The sequence below is a fragment of the Sebastes fasciatus genome, chromosome 9 (genome assembly GCF_043250625.1).
Source record: "Sebastes fasciatus isolate fSebFas1 chromosome 9, fSebFas1.pri, whole genome shotgun sequence".
NCBI classification, from domain to species: Eukaryota; Metazoa; Chordata; class Actinopteri; order Perciformes; family Sebastidae; genus Sebastes; species Sebastes fasciatus.
Window position 1 is genome coordinate 14,759,257 of NC_133803.1, and position 19,031 is coordinate 14,778,287.

Here is a 19,031-nt window from a genome sequence, read left to right on the forward strand (position 1 = left end):
TTTATTAATTCTATTTACTCCAGCTGGTGGATCGTGCTTGTGTAGTTACATAAAAGTAAGCTGTTCAACAAAATTAAAGCAGAATATTTTACTCTGTGCTGTAAAGCTTGCAGTTTATTCTTACAGAATAAGATGTAATATCTAATCAGTTGTTTCTCTCACTTGTTTCCCCACCCCTCACCCCCCTACAACCACAGCTGCAACATGTAGGCTTCCAATTAAATGGTTGAATTAGTCCCAACATCATTATCTTGAGATAAGCTATTCACTTTTTAGGGAAGACAATCTACTCTACTACTCTAATATGTTGATTTTCTAAAGAAATGTAACATATCAACCTAATACCAGTCAAGGAATTGTGTTATCTTCTGGATAGATTGCCATCCAAATTACACTGGAAGCAAACTCTAATTACAACAACATTGGCATTTAGCAAATATGTTAATATAATATAATATAATAAAAATATATTTTCTTTTTACATATTATACTATGACTTTTTTTTTTGACATACTAAACTATGACTTTTTCTTAATTTTTTTGACATACTATACTATGACTTTTTTCGGATATACTATACTTTGACTTATTTCGACATAATATACGATGACTTATTTTTTCAACATAATATATTATCACTTTATTTTTTCGACACACTATACTATGACTGTTTTCTACATATGATAACTATGTTATGACTTTTTCGACATACTATACCATGAGATTTTGGCATATAAATAGTTTAATGGCAAAGGGTCCCAGAGGGGGAGGATGTGTCGAGTTTTCTGGGGTTGTGTTGTTGTCGTGTTCATAGGTGGTTGTTACAATTGTTACAGTATATACTGTAACAAGGCTGTGAGTCTGACAACTGTGGGTGTCTTAGATCATTGTCTGGGCCTCCAGGGCCTGCGTTGCTCCCCTACTCTTTGGATGGTTGTGGGTGTCCTATGTCTTCTTCTGGGCCTCCGGGGCATGTGTTGTCCTTCGGGTGGGAGGTACTTCCCAGGGATGCAGGCAAACCTCTATGGCTCCGTAGGCGATGAAGAGAGGACCTGCCGATGTTTGGTGCATGGTGGAGGTGGATGTTTTGCTGTGTTGAACAGCGGGGTTTCAGGGCATTTGTTGGTGGAGCTCTCTGATGCAGACCCAGTCTCCTGGTTGAATATTTTGGCTCGGTTTGTCCTTCGGAGGAAACTGGACGGTCTCTGTAAGAGAATTGAGGTTAGCTCACAGTAGAATGAGATCATTTTCTCATTCATTGCATAAAATCACACTTTTTGGGATATTTCGCACAGAGGGAGGCCAAAAAGGCTATTTTTCCATTTCTGTTTAGACAATCATTTTACACAAACACACAAAGGAAACATTCACAAATTTTCACATGTCAACAAGTTATTGTGTTGCTTTGGGTAAGACCCCACTAAGTGCAACAAATATTGCAGGCTAAAACATTTAATTCAATTTTCAATTTCAATTCAATTTACCTATATAGCAACAAATCACAAGTTATTTCAAGACACTTTTCATATAAAGCAGTTCTAGACCATACTCTATAATTTAGAGACCCAAGATTCCCTCATGAACAGGCACTGGGGCGACAGTGGCAAGAAAAATACTTCCCTTTACTTTGTAGAAACCTTGAGCAGAACTGGGCTCTGGGTGGGAGACCATCTCCCTCGACTGGTTGGGTTGAGAGAGAGAGAGAGAGCGAGAGAGAGAGAGATGCACAGCAGCAAGAACATATATATATATATACAGTGTATATAATATAAATAAAAAGATAATAATAATAGCAGTAATAGAAATAGGACTACTGCTAATAATAATAGCAGTAATAGTAGCAGTAATGATAATAGAAATATGACGATTAATAATAATAGTAGCAGTGGGTGTCAAGCAAGGCCATGGCAGTAGGCGCAACCACGATCCAGTAGTAACCCCGATCCATGGAAACATGCGAGACGAGAAAGCACAAAGGTGACTTTTTATGACATGTACATCTGTTGTATGTATCAGTTCTGCTAGGGTATATATTGGCTAGTCTTGCATTGGTGAAATGGACTCGGTAAAATCTTGCACTGCAGTAGACTGTGCGTTGCACATATACTGTAGATGACAGAAAGGAATGGCTATTATAAGTCAGCTACCTTGTTTCTAAAGCTTGGACAAATGTCAGGATGGGTTATTTGTTTAGTCATATTTGTAATCTATGTTGCTACACTGGTTTATGTCTCCTCATCAAAATAATGATGTCTCCAAGCTGTCCTATAATAGCTATAATACTATACTATCCTATGACATTTGTATTGACTTTTTATGGCATACTATACTATGACTTTTTATGACATACCATACTATGGCTTTTGTTATGGCATTTCATCAACATACTATCCTCTGGCATTTTTGTTATGACCTTTTTAATAACTTTTTTTATGGCATACTATACTATGGCTATTTCGGTTAAAGGTAAAGGTTACTGTGAGCTCAAATCTGTCCCGTTCTCATGAACACTATATCTCAGGAAAGCCTGGAGGAATTTCATTGCATCTGGCACAAACCTCCACTTTGACTCAAGGATGAATTGATTAGAGATTGGTGGTCAAAAGTCAAGGTCACTGTGATCTCACAAAACACATTTTGGCCATAATTCAAGAATCCATATGCTAATTATACCAATTTCACACACATGTCTAATTGGATAAAATTATGAACTGATGACATTTTGGACAGAAATGGATGTAAGCTGCAACAACTTGACTTGTGGGCAGAGGAATATAACTGCTAGGCAGTAATTTCACATGTACATTCATATTCCTACAAATTGTCATATAATTATGGTTAAATGTTCTCCTATAAAAGGTTTGTTTCTGTTTCATTCTTTTTTGTTATTTCCTTTTTTTTCCCAATCACAGTGTTTTATCAAATCTACTAAACTAACTCACTAATGTGCCCCTAACTGTAGGTCGTTCCAGGACCTGTCCAAGCAGGTGGACCTGGTTTACGGGACAGTGAGGGACTCTGCGGTGTACGAGTATTTCCAGGCCAAAGGGACCAACCCTCTGGAGCAGGACAGCACATTCGCTGAGCTCTGGAAGACCATCAACAAGAACAACGCCTTTGACAACTCTGTCTCCAGCCCATCAGAAGGAATCAAGAAGGTGAGTATTTATTTTGGTATTCCTAAATGTAATGCTGCCAGAGCACTTTTAAATCATGCTGCTATTGTTACCCTTCTGTAGGCATCTTTGCAAACGTTATATTCTTTCACAGCAATATGATAAAATAATGACAAAACAATATTTCAAGTCAGTGGTATTTAAATCATAATTTTGGTTCAAACCAATCAATTTAGCATGCATTTAGCTATTCTTTCACATGAAACAGGCTGGCAATGAATGGATTGCCATGTCCTCTAGAAATGTAAAATGTAATATGATTATATCTTCAGCTATGAGAGAAATGAATACTGCGAAACATAAGATCAGCCTTGATTATAATCTAATATATTTTTTGACTGTCACACCACCAGGTAGGAACAAACTGTGAGTTAGTTGTGAGTAACATGATATTTTTTAATCTACTGAATTGTCAGGGTTTTTCAATTATTCTCAAAAACTCTGTGCTGCTGGATTAATTTAATTTAAATGTCATGCATTCTCTCTATCTTCCTTTAAACAAACACAAGATTAAAGAATAATCCATAATTAAACAGATTACAGATTCTAGACGTATGCATTTGTCATTAAACTGCTTCGTTATCTGAGCAGCTAATTGCATTCAGTGTAGTCAGGCCAGTTTGCATTTCACAGATTAATTGAACAACTCTTCTCTGTTTTAAATCCATCTCCACCATATTTGATGAGAAGAAGCCATTTTAGTCGCAGTTGCTGAATTACTAAAGTGATTCTTAAAGCCCAATAACTATATTGCATGTGCCGCATTCTGACTTCAGTTTTATAGTTTGATGATAATGTCATTTCCCCACTATGTGTTTATTTATTAAACCTGAGTGAACTTGAGAGCCCTGTGCAGTCCTAATGAGATATGAGGTGAAAAGGCTGCTCAGCTGTATTTGTTGAGAGCACGGTCTAACTCTGGAAGACGTAGGATGTAGTGACACCACAGGGAAGAAAGCCGGAAAAGTGCGTATAAAAAAAAAAAAGAAAAATCCAGAATGATTTCAGACAAATTTTCAGCTGTGGTTGTTCTACATATTCTCCACAGTGTGCGCTTAAGGCTAAAGCACATGATCGCGTCTCTGAAAATATGCTACGTGCAAAGGAATGGAAAGCTGGAAAATAAATAGGGATGCAACTATTTTCATCATCTTTGTAAAGAATTCTAATGTTGTGCTGTTTAATAATTACTGAGTGGGACGAATGGTTATGTTAATTCCTGTGCAAATATTTAGCTCTAGTGTTTGCTTTACTCATCTTTTTTTTCCTAGTGAAAAAGACTTCCTGTGCACAACTTTCGTGGGATTTGTGGGAATTCAATTCAGTTCAATTCAATTCAATCATAACAGAAGTTATCTTGAGACGCTTTTTATATAGAGATGGTCTAGACCGCACTCTATAGTATGAAGTAGACATTTGGCAGAGGTAGTAATGATACCCCCAGTAAAGACCATAGGGTAGTATCAATGATACAACCACAAGAAAAGAAAAATCAATATAACATAATAAATAGAAAAAAATAAATAAATAGAGCAAAAACAAAAACTAATAAAAAAACTAAAGATACATCCAATATACTGCACATTTTGGAGACAATAATATACTAGACATACCGTGTGCTGCATGGGGAAATCCGGACTAGATCAACCCAGGGTTTCTCAATCTGGCTATGAGTTCACATGAAAGGGGCGGTGTTTGTAGCATCTGACCAATCACAAACACAGAAAAGTCTACTGTCAGCAGAGTGGTAGGCCTGCGTCCTGTGAGAAGCTACAAGCGTGGCTTAGGTGTGTGTGAAACAACAAGGAGCGACTGTTCGTTCTAAACCACAATGGCGGCTCCTGATGAGGTTAGCGTAGATGCTGCAATAGCATCAGTTCTATCAGAACTGGAGAGTATTTCTTCATTAAAAGGAAGAGCAACGAACAACCCTGAAGTTGATATTTTCGCTCTACTCCTGACTGGCTTCAGCAAGAGTTTGATTGACAAATGGTTCATCCAATAACCTGCCAAGTGTTTTTGAAAGTGCCTGCTCTTTTTTCCTAACAACAATGACAGCTTCTCAGATGGTTCAGTGTAATAATCCATCTGGCACGTCAGGTTAGGTCCTTACATTTATCACAGTGTACATCAGTGCCAGGATAGATGTGAGCTAGGTTGCTTTTAGACCAGTGGACTCTGTGAACTACATTGTGTTGTAAGACCCTGTGACGGGCAATAAATAAATGACGTGTGTGGACACGTTTCAAAACTGACTTCCAAACCTCAGTCTCTCTATATATACTTACTGTGTCTATAGAGGTTTCTCAGCTAAGCTAGTGTCACTCAGCTATAAACACATCTACCATGTATTTATCCTTTGTATGTCTTTTGTTGAACCATCCAGGCAAAGCGAGAGTCATATGCCTTTCTGTGGGACATGGCGGTGGTAGAGTACGCCGCTCTGACAGATGACGACTGCACACTGACTGTAGCAGGAAACAGCATGAGCACCAGAGGCTACGGCATGGCCCTGCAGCACGGCAGTCCTTACAGAGACCTCTTCTCTCAGAAGTACGTATATTGGTATATATTTCAAACCTGTGTATTGATGTATTTATTAAGTGCGAAGAATTCCTTTTAGCCAAACAGTAGTAGAACGAGCTGATGTTTCCTGACGTTGGGATCATTCAACCTGTAAATTATTTGAAAGCTACGGTGTATTACAACTTGGGTTTTATTATCATAGTTCTGGTCATCGGTTCCAAGAGTTTTGATAACATTGTACATACCAAATAATTGCTGAGATACATCCCTAAAAATAGGTCCAACTGGGCATGAAATACAAGTGGTCAGACGATCAGACACGAACCGACACTTCAGCCAGGTCATCAAACAACTTTATTCGGAGGTAAAAAACGAAAGTGAGCGATAATAATCCCTTATACAGTGCTTCAGGGATGACGTATATTTGTAGGCCAACCAGAAAGTTGACTTGCAGGACAGAAATGGTGACTGTGCAGGCTTGTGCACAAACAGACATGTGCCAGTGACTGTTGAAGAGGTTGAATAATGATTATGCAGAAAGCTAACCGCTCCGATGGGACAGATTCAGTGACAGATCATTCTCCTCCACAGCATCCATCCATTCCTCTCTGTACGCTAACTAATGAGCTGACTGCAGTATTTGCTCATCTTTGTTTCCACGCTTATACAATTTGATATGAAACCAATTAATGGGATTGTTTTTCTTTGCCTTGTTAACAGAGAACTGGTCTGTTAGCATTTGGAATTTGTTGCAACAATGAGTCAGTATCACGTCTTACAATCTGCTGCCGTGCAAACTGCAGCGTTTAATAGCTTTATACCCACTATGGGTCTTTAGTGAGCTAACAATCAATGCTAATGCAGTACATTAGCAGCTACACAGTATTATCTGAATTGTAGTCGTTCAGAGCAGTTATATTGCTTTCCTAATTTTCCTTCATGTTTCTCTATGAAAATTATTTTTAATTTCTATTCTACTCCAATGACTCTGTCATTTGATTAGCCAGCATTTAACATGTCTGAATGAATGATGTGTAAGGGATAATGTACAGTGAGCCGGTCATTGTTGTGAAATAAACCCCAACAGGGCACCAGCTGTACATTATCCCGCTTATTACATGGCTACTTACTTATGAAATCAATAATTTGACACAAAAACAGTCCTCCAGAGTCTGACATCAGAACTGCGCCTATTGAACGGTCTGCTATAAAGAAATAACAGACTGTAGAACGCTGTGATTGACCAATCAGAATTGAGTATTCAACCAGGCCGTGTAATAAAATAATGTAATGTATGTAATGTTTCTTGTGTAGGGATGTGACAGTGAGGATATTTTCTCACCAGTTAACAAACATGTGGCAACACCAGTGTTACCGATTACACTGGACATTTTACAAGAAAAGATGACGGTCAATGTGTGTTGCGCGCTTACTTTGATCTTTACCGTTGTGTGTCTGTCCTCTCCGGTAGATCTTTTGCTGAGGGGCTGCAGGGGTCTACCTAGCACCACGCACACCGGCTGTGACCGCTCTGTCCTCCTCGCAGCGGTTAACGCTGCCTCAATAACGTTACGGTTCCCTTATAGCACTGGGTTTAAATCTGAAATATTGCCAAATAGGCGCGTTTGCTTTTCGCCTAGACACCAAATCCTCTGCCATCTCTCGGTCTGTTAACTCTCTCTCGTCCCTTGTGTGTGAAATATGACACCTGCTAATCTGAGCTGAGACTCCATATGGATGCACTGTGTAACACCGGTAACACCAACCACCGCGACAAGCCTCGTCGTGTGATGTTTTTACATGAAACTTTGCACCTACTTGTGTGAAAGAACTACTTCTTGTCCACAGGATATTGGAGCTTCAGGAAAAAGGTGACCTTGACATCCTGAAGCAGAAATGGTGGCCGACGAAAGGCCGCTGCGACCTGCAGAGCCACGCAGACGCCCAGCCGGAGGGACGGGCGCTGCGTCTCCACAGCTTTGCCGGCGTCTTCTGCATCCTGGCTGCCGGGTTGCTGCTGGCCCTCCTGGTGGCCGCACTGGAGACCTGGTGGAACAGCAACCACTGCCGGAGAGAGCAGCCCAAAGAGGTGACCACTGACATCTCGTCGGGCCAGGGCCCAGTCCCGAGCCTGCTAACCCAGAACCGGGCCATGGTGGCCACCACGGGTCCCCCTGCCCCACCAAGGCCCCGGTCGAGACCCAGACCCCCGGGCCCCCCGGTCCTGCCCAGAGATGCCACTGCCACACTCTACTTTATGGATCCAGCAGGCGCTGACGCCAGCCCCGATTTAGTAGAGCTGCAGTACACCCAGTTATAATAGGTGTGCCCCCTGATGATAGTCCAGACATCATGTGATCAATCTACTCATTCCTTCTCATGTTGGGAGAGAGGTTGGGGTGCTTTGTTAGGGACTTCTGAGGCTTCTCTCTCAAACACACTCACTGCGATTCTCTCATACTGACACAGAAAAACAGATTAATTGCCAAACCTTTGGCCTGAACAGACAATCACAGTCTCTGGAGCTCATGTGAGAAAACCGCAGCTGAAGTGATAACAGTAAATATAATGTTGAATTGCAAATTCAAAACCACATAATGAAATTGTACTTCTGAGTCAATAAGTGCTTCAGTTGTACAATAGCTCTCTTTAGCTAATCCATTCAAGTCTTAATGCTTTAGAGCTCGGACTTCATCTCGCTGCTGTCGACTGGGCAGCCCCTCTGCATGAGGCGTCCAGACAACTAAGGCTTGACATGGATCCCTAAACTAAAGTGTGAGCAAAGCAGATAGTAAAGAATCTGAGCCTTGACCTGCCTGTTTGACTCGACAGTCCAACAATCCAATAAGAACCACTGGTTTAGGACACCCATCAAAGACCCAGTCCTGTCCTGAAAATACACCCAGTAAATCAAACTCCACCCATGCTGTTTTTTTGGTGCATATGAGAGTTTGACTTACTGTTGTTGATTTCTATTTCAGTCTTTGTGTGCAGCTGCTGTCATAATAACCACATACTGCTGTCATGTGAGGTTCACAACAGATAAAACATCACCGTCTCCTTATTTATAGCACATAGGATGTGTTCGATGTTTTGTTTGAGTATAATCATTGTTGTGTGCTCCGTTATTATTACGTTTGTTGACATGTCTCAAAGCGATTTTCCACCCAAAATGTATCTTTTTAGCATCAAACACTCACCCTGTGGGATGGAAATGTGATCGTAAAAAGTTTTTAGTTTTCTACATGGCGGCAGGTTTTCAAACCAGAAAAAAAGTATCAGAATCTGCATAGAAATTTGTCAAAACCCTTAAAGCTGCAGTCGGTAATTTTGAGCAAATATGATAAAAACTGTCACTATATCCTGACAGTAGTGCAAGAGACAGATAATCTGTGAAAAAAGTAATGTCCCTGCACCTCCTCCTAGTGCTCCTAATGGCATTTGCAAGATTCCACCGAAACAAAAACAACCAATTATGGCCGAGCTGTCTCTGATAGGAGTTTGCAAGTTTCGCGAGGAGTGATTGACAGCTGCCCAAACTGTCAAACTAGGCAGCGCTGAATCAAATGAATCAACATTCTGTTACTTTCTCTCCTTCTTTCAGAAGCATATTTTAGTGTACTGTTTAGCTGTGAATTGTGACCCAGCCACCATATTTAAAATAGTCGAGCCAAAACCAGCCGGAGCAAGTTTCTCATTTTACAAGTAAACGGTACACTACAAGATGTTTCTGAAAACATTTGAGGCGAAGAATAAGCATAAAGTAACAGAATCTAGATTCATATTTGATCAGCGCTGCCTAGTTTGACAGTTTGATCGGAGTTTGCGAGTTTTGCGAGCAGTGATTGACAGCTGCTGTAGAGACTGCTCGGCTCCGATTGGTTGTTTTCCTTTTCCTTCGGCGCTGTGAAATCTTACAAATGCCTTTAAGAGCACAGGACACAGAGGAATGTGATTTTTCACAGACTATCTGTCTCATGTACTCCTGTCAGGATATAGTCACCGTTTTATAAAAATAACTTTTTTTATAATATTTGCTCAAAGTTACCAACTTCAGCTTCAATACCCTATCGTCCATCTGTATTCTCAGTAATAAAGAAGATATCAATCGATTATTAGTTGATAAAATCAAAAGAGTAACTGATTAGTTGCTTGACAGAAAATTATTTGGCAACAATTTTTATAATCCGTTGTTTGACATTTAAGGACCAATCAATTAATTGACAGATTAATCATTAATAAAATAAAATGATCATTAGTTGCAGCCCTAAAATAGAATAAAAATTGAAGTCATTTATAGAGCAAGAATTATCTGGTTCAAGCTTTTTAAAATGTTAGAATTTGCTGCTTTACTCAGTTTTATACCATCGTTTAATTGAATAGCTTTCAATTTTCACAGTTTGGGTTGGACATTCATTCATCATTGCTTAACAGTAATGAATTCAAGCCGACCACAGCAGCTGTTCTTCACACTACAAACTTTTCACAGCTACCTTTCAAGCCTGCGCAGAGCGAGTGCTTAATATTGATCAGATTTGGGTGGAGTTTCACTTTAAATTGTTCTAAGCATCGCTGGCACCATGACGGCACAAACATACAGTATGTGGACATTATGACAGCCATTTCAAACAGAACCTACTACAAACCTGTACACATCAACCATTTAAAGGAACAGTTTGACTTTTTGGGTAATAGCCTTATCTGTTTTCTTGTTGAGAGGTAGATGAGGTGATTGATACCACTCTCACATCTGTCTGTTAAATAAGAAGCTACAGCCAGGAGATGGTTAGCCAAGGAAGTCAGTTGCCTTACATTGGGCCTCATGCAGGAAGCGATACGCGAACAAATGTTCTCTTATATTTGTTCTTGTTTTGTCAGTACCCATTGATTTCTGGGATTCACTGATGTTTTCTTATTTTTGTTCTTCTCTGTAAGAGAAAATGTTACGAGTGGTCGAGAGCACTCTTACCAATAAGACAAAAACATTAAAGTCCAAAAATTGTTTATCCAATGTAAAGAAACAAAAGTTTTAAATTTGAGGAACATTAAAAAAAACAACTTATGAATATCATATAATTAAATTTCGATTATTATATTTAGAGTAATTATAATGATTGGATTATAAAATGTCCTGTAAACACCAGTACTGACCCTCTGGAAAATCACATGTTTAAATTGTTTAGGTTTATTCAACAGTACCAGTAACAGTAGTGATATAGACCTATGTCTGTTTGAATGCATATAGGGGGCGTTGCCTAAGCTAATACCTTCTCTTAGTATTTATGGGGCGTTGCCTTTGCCAATACATGCCCTTATGTAGTGTTTAGGGGGCGTTACCTATGCAAATACCTTCTCTTAGTATTTATGGGGCATTACCTATGCTAATACCTTCCCTTAGTGTTTAGGGGGCGTTTCCTTTGCCAATACCTGCCCTTATGTAGTGTTTAGGGGGCGTTACCTATGCTAATAATAAACAATATGCCACACACCTCCAATTGAAGATCAAGTGGGATTCATCATTCAGCACACCTCTATAAGAGCAGATTTGGATGGTGCATCTGGAGTTGACTTCTCTTAGTTTTTCTCTTAACAGAAAATTAAGAAAAAAAGTATAAGAGAAACTTAAGAGAATGTTGCTGCATGAGGCCCAATGTCTCTGAAGAAAAGGATGAAACTAGAACCAGGTGTGCCTGAAGTCGCCCCTCTCATCTCACAGCTCTATACTTAACGCACAGACACAAGAGTGGTATGTATAATCTCATTATATTCTCAGAGAGAAAGCAAATAAGAGTATTCCCCAAAATGTCAAACTATTCCTTTTATTACCTAATTATACCTAATTAATTGCAAATTATATGTCAATGTCCGGATTCACAGGACCGTTTTGGTAATGTATCGTTGTCTATGATCTTCAGCAGGTGACTAAGGATTACAGTCTGGAAAGGGTTTCTGGTCCATTGACATATAATGACTTAACAAGCGCTTCATCAGAAGGGAGGCGACACATATGGACAGACAGAGAGAGAGACTGGGAGGAGGCTGAGGCTCTTGACGCAGGTCAGGAGAGACCTGGCGTACTGTACTGGATGCCCATTGGCTGTGTCAGGGCGTAGGGGCGGGGCATGGGGCCGGGCAGATTGGGTAGATTGTAGTTTGCTTCATTTGTCATCTCACCCCATGGTCTCTCCTGTTATTTTTTTGTTTTGTCTGTCTTCAGTGTGGCTCGACTTAAATGGGTGCATGATGATAGAATCAAATATTTCTGTGTGGAGGGCAGGGTGTCGCCAAAATGTGTCTGATAAACAATCATGTGCTCTGTATTTGGCTTCTCCCTCCCCTCTCCCATATCTGTGTTACCTCATTGATGTATGTTTTTGGAAAAAAATAGGAATATTTTAAAATATGATTTAGACTATTTTGATCTAGCGACATTTACTACTTTGTCTTAATTTAGATTTGATTGTCTCACAAAGTCTGATTCATTGGATCTGTGCGTCCATTGGAGCCTGTCTTGTTAACAGCAGATGCTCTTCATGCAAGAGTCGCCCACATGCTGATGTGTGGTCACCTAATTGGAGAGAAAATTTAAACACTTCTTCATGAAGAGACATCTCCGTTTAAGTTCATTTCAGAAGTAGAGACATTACCTTTTATGACCCAATATTTAAGATTTAGTGTTCTAAGGTAATGTCTCTCTTGATGTTGGCTGCTTGAAAAATTCCAGTATATTATTATATATTTTGGTTTCCTGAATAAAGCTGGAATTAACCAGTGTGTTATTTCAGCACCTTTCAAACTCTATAATAATAATAATAATAATAAGAGTAGGCTGCATTGCATGTAAACTGGTCATGATGGTGATGAAGAAACAACCCTTATAACCTGTCTTTTTTCTGTCTTCATTCACTCTCTATCCCCGTCCCATTTTTTCCTATAACCTCCTAATCCCTTTCACTGCACATTCATTTTCACTTTCATTCTTTATCACACTCCTCTTTAATTACATTCATGCTCTCCCCTTCCATTAAAACCTCCATCCTTTCTCCTGGCCCCTTTTTATTCCACACACACTCTGTGGCTCTGCCTTTTCTTTCTTTCCATCTATATCTTTAGGACAAAGAGGTGAACCTGGAACAGGTCCACCATCGTTTGAACAGCCTCCTGGACGAAGACTTGGCCCACAAGCAGCTGCCAGGCCAGTCTATCGAGATCTCTGCCCTGGACATTGGCAGCATGCAGCCCAGCCAGTCCCTGGAGGCCTTGTCTGCTCGGGACTACCCAGCCCATCGGGGGCCGCCGCGGCTCTCTGTGACCACCTTCCTCCAGGAGGGTCACAGATCAGGAAGGATACTGGGCGCAGCCACCGGCAGGACCTTGCCCCTGCCCCTCAGCAGTGCCACCATGCCCTCTATCCGCTGCAAACACAGGGCGCCCAATGGGGGGCTCTTCCGGCAGAGCCCAGTCAAGACACCCATGCCAATGTCCTACCAACCAGTGCCAGGAGGACCCATCCCAGAAGCCAGTGAGCCCAGCCACGGGACATCCATCTGAGCACACCGAAACACTCACAGACACTCGAGCTCAAACAGATAGCGGAGAGCTAAACAAGAGTGCTAACCGCGTGACGAGATATAAATAAAACACTAAAAAAGGGTTTTTATTACCAGTGATGACGAGTCAGTGGGACGACACGCGACAAGACACTGAGACTTTAATGTACATATTTGTAAGTACAAAGAGAGAGAGAAGCAACATTAAAAAAGAGTATTTTGAATATTCTCAACAGTTGAGTTTAAAAAACACAAAAGTATTAAAAAAAAAAAAATGACTGTTTGAATGGCTTTGTAAATTTTGTTCTAAATCAATAAAAGGTGACAATTCTTTGTGGTTGTTTTCTAAGTGCCAAGTTTAAAGATGTTTTCTTTCAGATCAACATTAACTGAATGTACTGTGAGAATTCATGCTAAAAAAGACATTTCACACTTCAAAAGACATTGGAAGAATTGATTTGTTTCATATGAAAATAATAAAAACTATAATACAAAAACATTGAGACGTGTGCTTGAAAACATATTTAGAATATCTGTGCCATGCTGCCAGTGTGTATCGGTGACTCTGGGATCGCTGATAAAATGGTGTTTAGAGTATTATAGGAAGGAAATAAAAGCCAGAAATGTTTATCACACATTTTCCAGGACTACAACTGTGCAATAAATAGGGTCTCATTATTTAAATTTTTTTCCTTCATTAAAAAAAAAAAGTCTGAATTGCTGAGTTGATGTTTTAAATATTAGGAAAAAACAGTTAGTTGGAATTGCAAAATACTGTTTGCAATGCAACAACTGTATGATAATCATGTTTTTTTTCCATTATCAGCAGCTCATTGCATTTTTTCTATCTCCCTATTGATTTTTTTTTCTGAACCGTGCTTATTACGAGGATACATAGTAAATGACTGTTCTTGCGGCACGAAACAACACCTTTAGGTATCACTTTAAAACAATGTATTTTTGATAAAAACAAAAAATTATGAGCCTTATACATATTTTTGCCAAGAAAGGATTCATCAGACTTGACATTTGTTTATCCATATATCTAACTAGTTTTAAATATTTACCAGTTCCTGCCAACAACTGGGATTGGGAAAGCAGAATAATGCCCCAAAAACAATAATATTGTCCATTATACCCACGTTTAATCTATTTAATACCAACTGATAATCTCACTTCATGCCCAGGTTTGCCACTAAGGGCCTCACTTGTGGTCCATCCTGGCACAACTATCAGCCCACAAATACTGTAAAAGGAAGAAAAAAAACAGCCATGTGGGGATCGAGGATAATTGCTCACATTGGAGCCACCGTCACACCACCACCAGTCCAAGCAGACACTCATGGGGCCTATATGAACAAACTGGACACCAGTGCCAGCCGTAGCATGAGGGGCCCACATGGACATGGCAGTTGGGAAAGCAAACGTTAGCCAAGCAGACTCCGCTGGGCTGGCCATGTGTAGCTGGCCAGAGTAATGGTGTTTGTGTAGGAGGCCATATTGGGGATTCAGACCGAAAGCTCAAGTTGGTCTGGATCCAGTCTTAGGGTTGGACAATAAACTTAATTTATCGAATAACCAGCATTGTGAATCTCTTACTGAGTTTAATTTACTGTAATCACAGTCCTCAATAAATGAATAGTCTAAATCCCATATAGTTAAACTAAGCATATCTATAAAAGCCAATGACATCTAACCAGACGTTCAACCAACCATTCCGCTTTAACTCCAGTCCAGAGGTTTGTACTACGAAGCGAGTTCAACATAACCAGGGTATCTTCTCGTAATCTGGCTTCACTAACCCGAACAACCACAATCCTGCTAAGCGCTCCTACGATGGTGGTTATCAACTCTGTAAATTAACCCAGCGTTTCTCAATCTGACAATGAGCATAAAAGGGGCGGTGTTTGCAGCATCTGACCAATCACAAACATGGACAAGTTTACTGTCAGCAGAACAGCACATTTTACAAAGGAAGAGCAAACTATAATATCAGACAAATATGAAGAAGTTGAACATAATAAACAAACATAATCCAGACTAAAAGACTTCTTAATTTAATGGAATACTCAAAAGTCAGAGAGGCCTACAGTCGTGTAGATGGGGCAGTGATATATCAATAGCTTTCAGAATAGAATAAATGAATAGATTTCACGTCATTATGACCTTTGATAATATCGTGGCGTGCCTTCTTTCAGCTGCTTCCCCAACTACGGCGGCGTGAAATGGACTTGGGAGCAAATGAAAAAAGAAATATAAAAACATAATTCAAAGCGGCAATCACCCAAGGCATACAGCCAGCTGTCCTTTCTGCACTTGGCAGTTTAAACTGTGTTGCTTTTAGCCTGGATTATGACTTAAACTTTTTAAATTTTACGATCTGCACACCAAGCTCTGATTGGTCAGTAGATGGGGCTTTTATATGAGTTGATCTCTTATCTCGAACATAACCTGCTCCGGAGCAGGTTAGGTGTTCAGTATAAGTTACCATGGAGATCTACCCAAGTAAGAAGTGATCACCGTCGTAGGACTGAAAACCCAGGGTTAACCCGGAAGTTACCTCGTTAACCCCAAATCCTGCTTCGTAGTACAGGCCTCAGAGGTCCAGAATCTTAAACTGGTCAAACTATAACTCATCCAGACAAACAAAAAAGTAAGAATGAGAAAATCATTATGTACTCATGTATAGAATAAATGGTTTAATTTGACAATATATGGAAATATAAATTTGAGATCATATCGCACAGAATTCCTTCCAGCCAGTGAGATTTTAACAAATGTAGAGCGCGATGTTCTTGACAAACAAAGCATTCCTCCCCGCTCTCCTGCTGATTTCCCTGACCTGATTCCAATTGTGCACATGGAGCTTACTGCTGATGTCTGTTTATGAACAACAAGATCTTTAACTCAAATCCTACAGTCTGCCATTGGAGATAACAACTAATCAAGCAAACTTCTGGCAAGTGCAACCTCAAGCCCCAACCAAGAAAAGTAGGCTCATTTAAAGACCTATTGAAAAAATGACAAAAAAAAAGTGAGCTGAGAATTGCATTTTGGGCAATCTTTCTGGTCAATGTGCATTTTTTTAATGGATTTCTTTTCACTGTCAGCACTGAGTACACACAACTGACGAATGTCAATGACCAAAACGTGTCTGACAGTGCCACTCAGTGCAAACAATGTGCATGTATTAAATTTTTTCTTACATTTTCCTCCCAACCTGTCCACCAGGTGTGCATTAGGTAACATTTAGTTTGTCTAATTCCGCAAGCAGATCAAAACAGTCACTGGATGAAGACGCCTGAGGGATCGATTTGTCTGGTTCTATCTATCATTCAACACTCAGAGAAATAATTATACAATTAAAATGCAGTAACTGCTACCGGAGCGATAAGAACAGCTCATTAAAATCACTTAGAGGAATACAGTAAGGTCTCAGGGAAAGACCTGTACGGTATGTAAGCCAATAACTCATCAACTACACTTTTTCATACAAAATATTACATGCATACAGTCTTTTCAAAATAAACTTCTGTCTTCAAAGGAAAAAAACTTGGTTAGGCTTGGGCAACAAAACTGCTTAGTAAGGTTTAGAAAAATATCTAATTGGTTAGATTTAGGCAACAAAACTAGTTAGGTTTAGGCAACAAAACTACTTAGTTAGGTTTAGGCAACAAAACTACTTAGTTAGATTTAGGGGAAGTTTAGGCAACAAACTACTTAGTTAGGTTTAGGAGAAGATAGACTTGGTTAGGTTTAAGCAACAAAACTACTATGTTAGGTCTAGAAAAAGATTGCGGTTTGGGTTAAAATAACTCCGAAAGTGGCAAAAATTAAGTACGGAAGTTACATGACAAATCACCGTTGATTTCTGGTTTCACACAGGGTATGAACAGCAGTCTCCTGGGCCAAAGTCCAGTGTTTTTTTGTAGGGATGCACCAATACTGAATCAGATATCGGGCGTTAAAAAGTTTTCACTTGAATTGTAATTCCTGTTGATTTTTAAGATTTTTTTACCAAGTTGCTGGTGTATGATTTATTATTTTAATAATAAATAACAATTCAATACATTTACATCCATGTCTTTATTGGTCACATTTTGTTTTACAAAGTTAGGAAAACAGTGTTTAAGTCAAGCCTGATGTTACCTTACACATAAAAGAATGATCCCAGTCACTTCCACACAGTGAGGCACACAGCTTATTAATCACACAGTGATATCGGATCGGTATTCGGTATCAGACGATACCTAAAGCCCCGGGTATCAGTAACAGAACCACCCGTCCACCACGACCTCCTCCCTATGGCATTTGTCGCTCTTTATACTTCCCTGTTCATGATTACATACAAATTGATTTTGTGGGATATATATTTATGAATCACAGTGCATTCACCTTCATAGGTATAGCTATGAACAGGGTATGAAAACAGCCTGCAATTGCATGATGCAGACCAAAAGTAAATTTTGATTGTGTTTAGTCTGTGTATTTCATGGCAAAGGTTTTTTTCCCCAGTAAATTTAAAATACTAAATAAATACAGTACACTTTGTCACGGTCACCACTGATGCAAGGAAAACAGGTGTTACCATCATCATCTTCATCATCAACGGTACTGTGACTGCCTGAGCCAGCAGCACTTCTACTAGTGGGGGGTTTTGTGTGTTAGGGGGGAAATGCTGTTGCCTATTTCATTTTTGTGTACCACAGTCATTGCAGCCACTGATCCACTCTGCTGGCCTGGCTAGGCTGCTGTAGACGAACATGTGCCTCCTCTGAAACACATGGAACCACCATCTGCTCATTTTCACCTGAAGGCAAAGAGTTTTGCCGGGTGAGAACAAGGAAAAGTTCCTGGAGGAGTCACGACTGCAGCAACAAGGACATGATCCCTCTCTGCAAACATGGCACCTGGCCGGGTTCATGCAATAGCGGCAGAGTGTTTGCTCACCTTTTCAAGTAATAACGAAGGAGGCTCCACTTGACTGCACTGTGCCCCTAAAGTTGAAAACTTCAAAGGACTTTAAAATTGCTTGTGCAAGATTGTGTGTGCACTTCAGCATACTCGAGTTAGGAGATCTGTCTGCGTTCGTATGTGTGTTGAGATTGTTGATTTGCCCTCGTCACCTTTCCTGTCCGGCGGTCCTGCCTGCCAGCCTTAGACATGGTGCTGAGCGATGCTGTAAAGTCTCTATGGCTGCGCTCAAAAGGAACCACTGACCTTGTTCTGAGAGCTGAACCGAGTCCTGTCAGGAACGTACGTCCTATTTTTGCCTAAGACTGTCCGCTGCCACCACTTTATGACTCATCCTATGGCATGGCCTTTTTCACCTCCAAATCAGATACAGCACATACAGAAGCCTCATTTCGAACGCTTTAATAGAAAAATCCAATTCCCCGGAGAAGCTACTGAGAATACTTTCATTGGAAGAGATTATTGAAGAGGTCATGTTAAAAAACAAGTCCATGTTTTGGGGACCCCAAGAATAACTACTGTAAGAAACAACCATCTTAGCAAAAAGTTAGCTTAAAATGTTAACGCGATAATAACGTGTTAACGCAATTTCTTCAACCCACTAACACAATCAGTCTTTCTCCAAACTGGGGGTGTGCCGACTGTCATCTACTGTAGGTAATACACCAACTATGGATAAGTACCTCATACAACCCCACTTCAAAACACCCAAACTATCCCTTTAAATTAGGACCCATGGTAAAAATTGCATCTATCTATTCTATTTTATTTATTTTAATTGCAAAGCCTGAAATTGGGCGCTTTT

General features: G+C 40.0%; 1 protein-coding gene across 3 annotated transcripts in view; it reads left to right on the plus strand.

The window, feature by feature from the left end:
- Positions 1 to 13,753, plus strand: part of grid1a (glutamate receptor, ionotropic, delta 1a) — a 334,030-nt gene extending 320,277 nt beyond the window's left edge. Inside the window, exons 13-17 of one of the 3 annotated variants that reach the window (XM_074646202.1) lie at positions 2,963 to 3,158; positions 5,563 to 5,729; positions 7,551 to 7,791; positions 11,618 to 11,759; positions 12,816 to 13,753. In XM_074646202.1, coding sequence (XP_074502303.1) covers positions 2,963 to 3,158; positions 5,563 to 5,729; positions 7,551 to 7,791; positions 11,618 to 11,759; positions 12,816 to 13,228 — 1,159 coding nt within the window. In that variant the 3' untranslated portion in view covers positions 13,229 to 13,753. The remainder of the gene's footprint in view (positions 1 to 2,962; positions 3,159 to 5,562; positions 5,730 to 7,550; positions 7,792 to 11,617; positions 11,760 to 12,815) is intronic. The other 2 variants (XM_074646203.1, XM_074646204.1) reach the window with 2 other exon arrangements.
- The last annotated feature ends 5,278 nt before the right edge of the window (positions 13,754 to 19,031 follow it).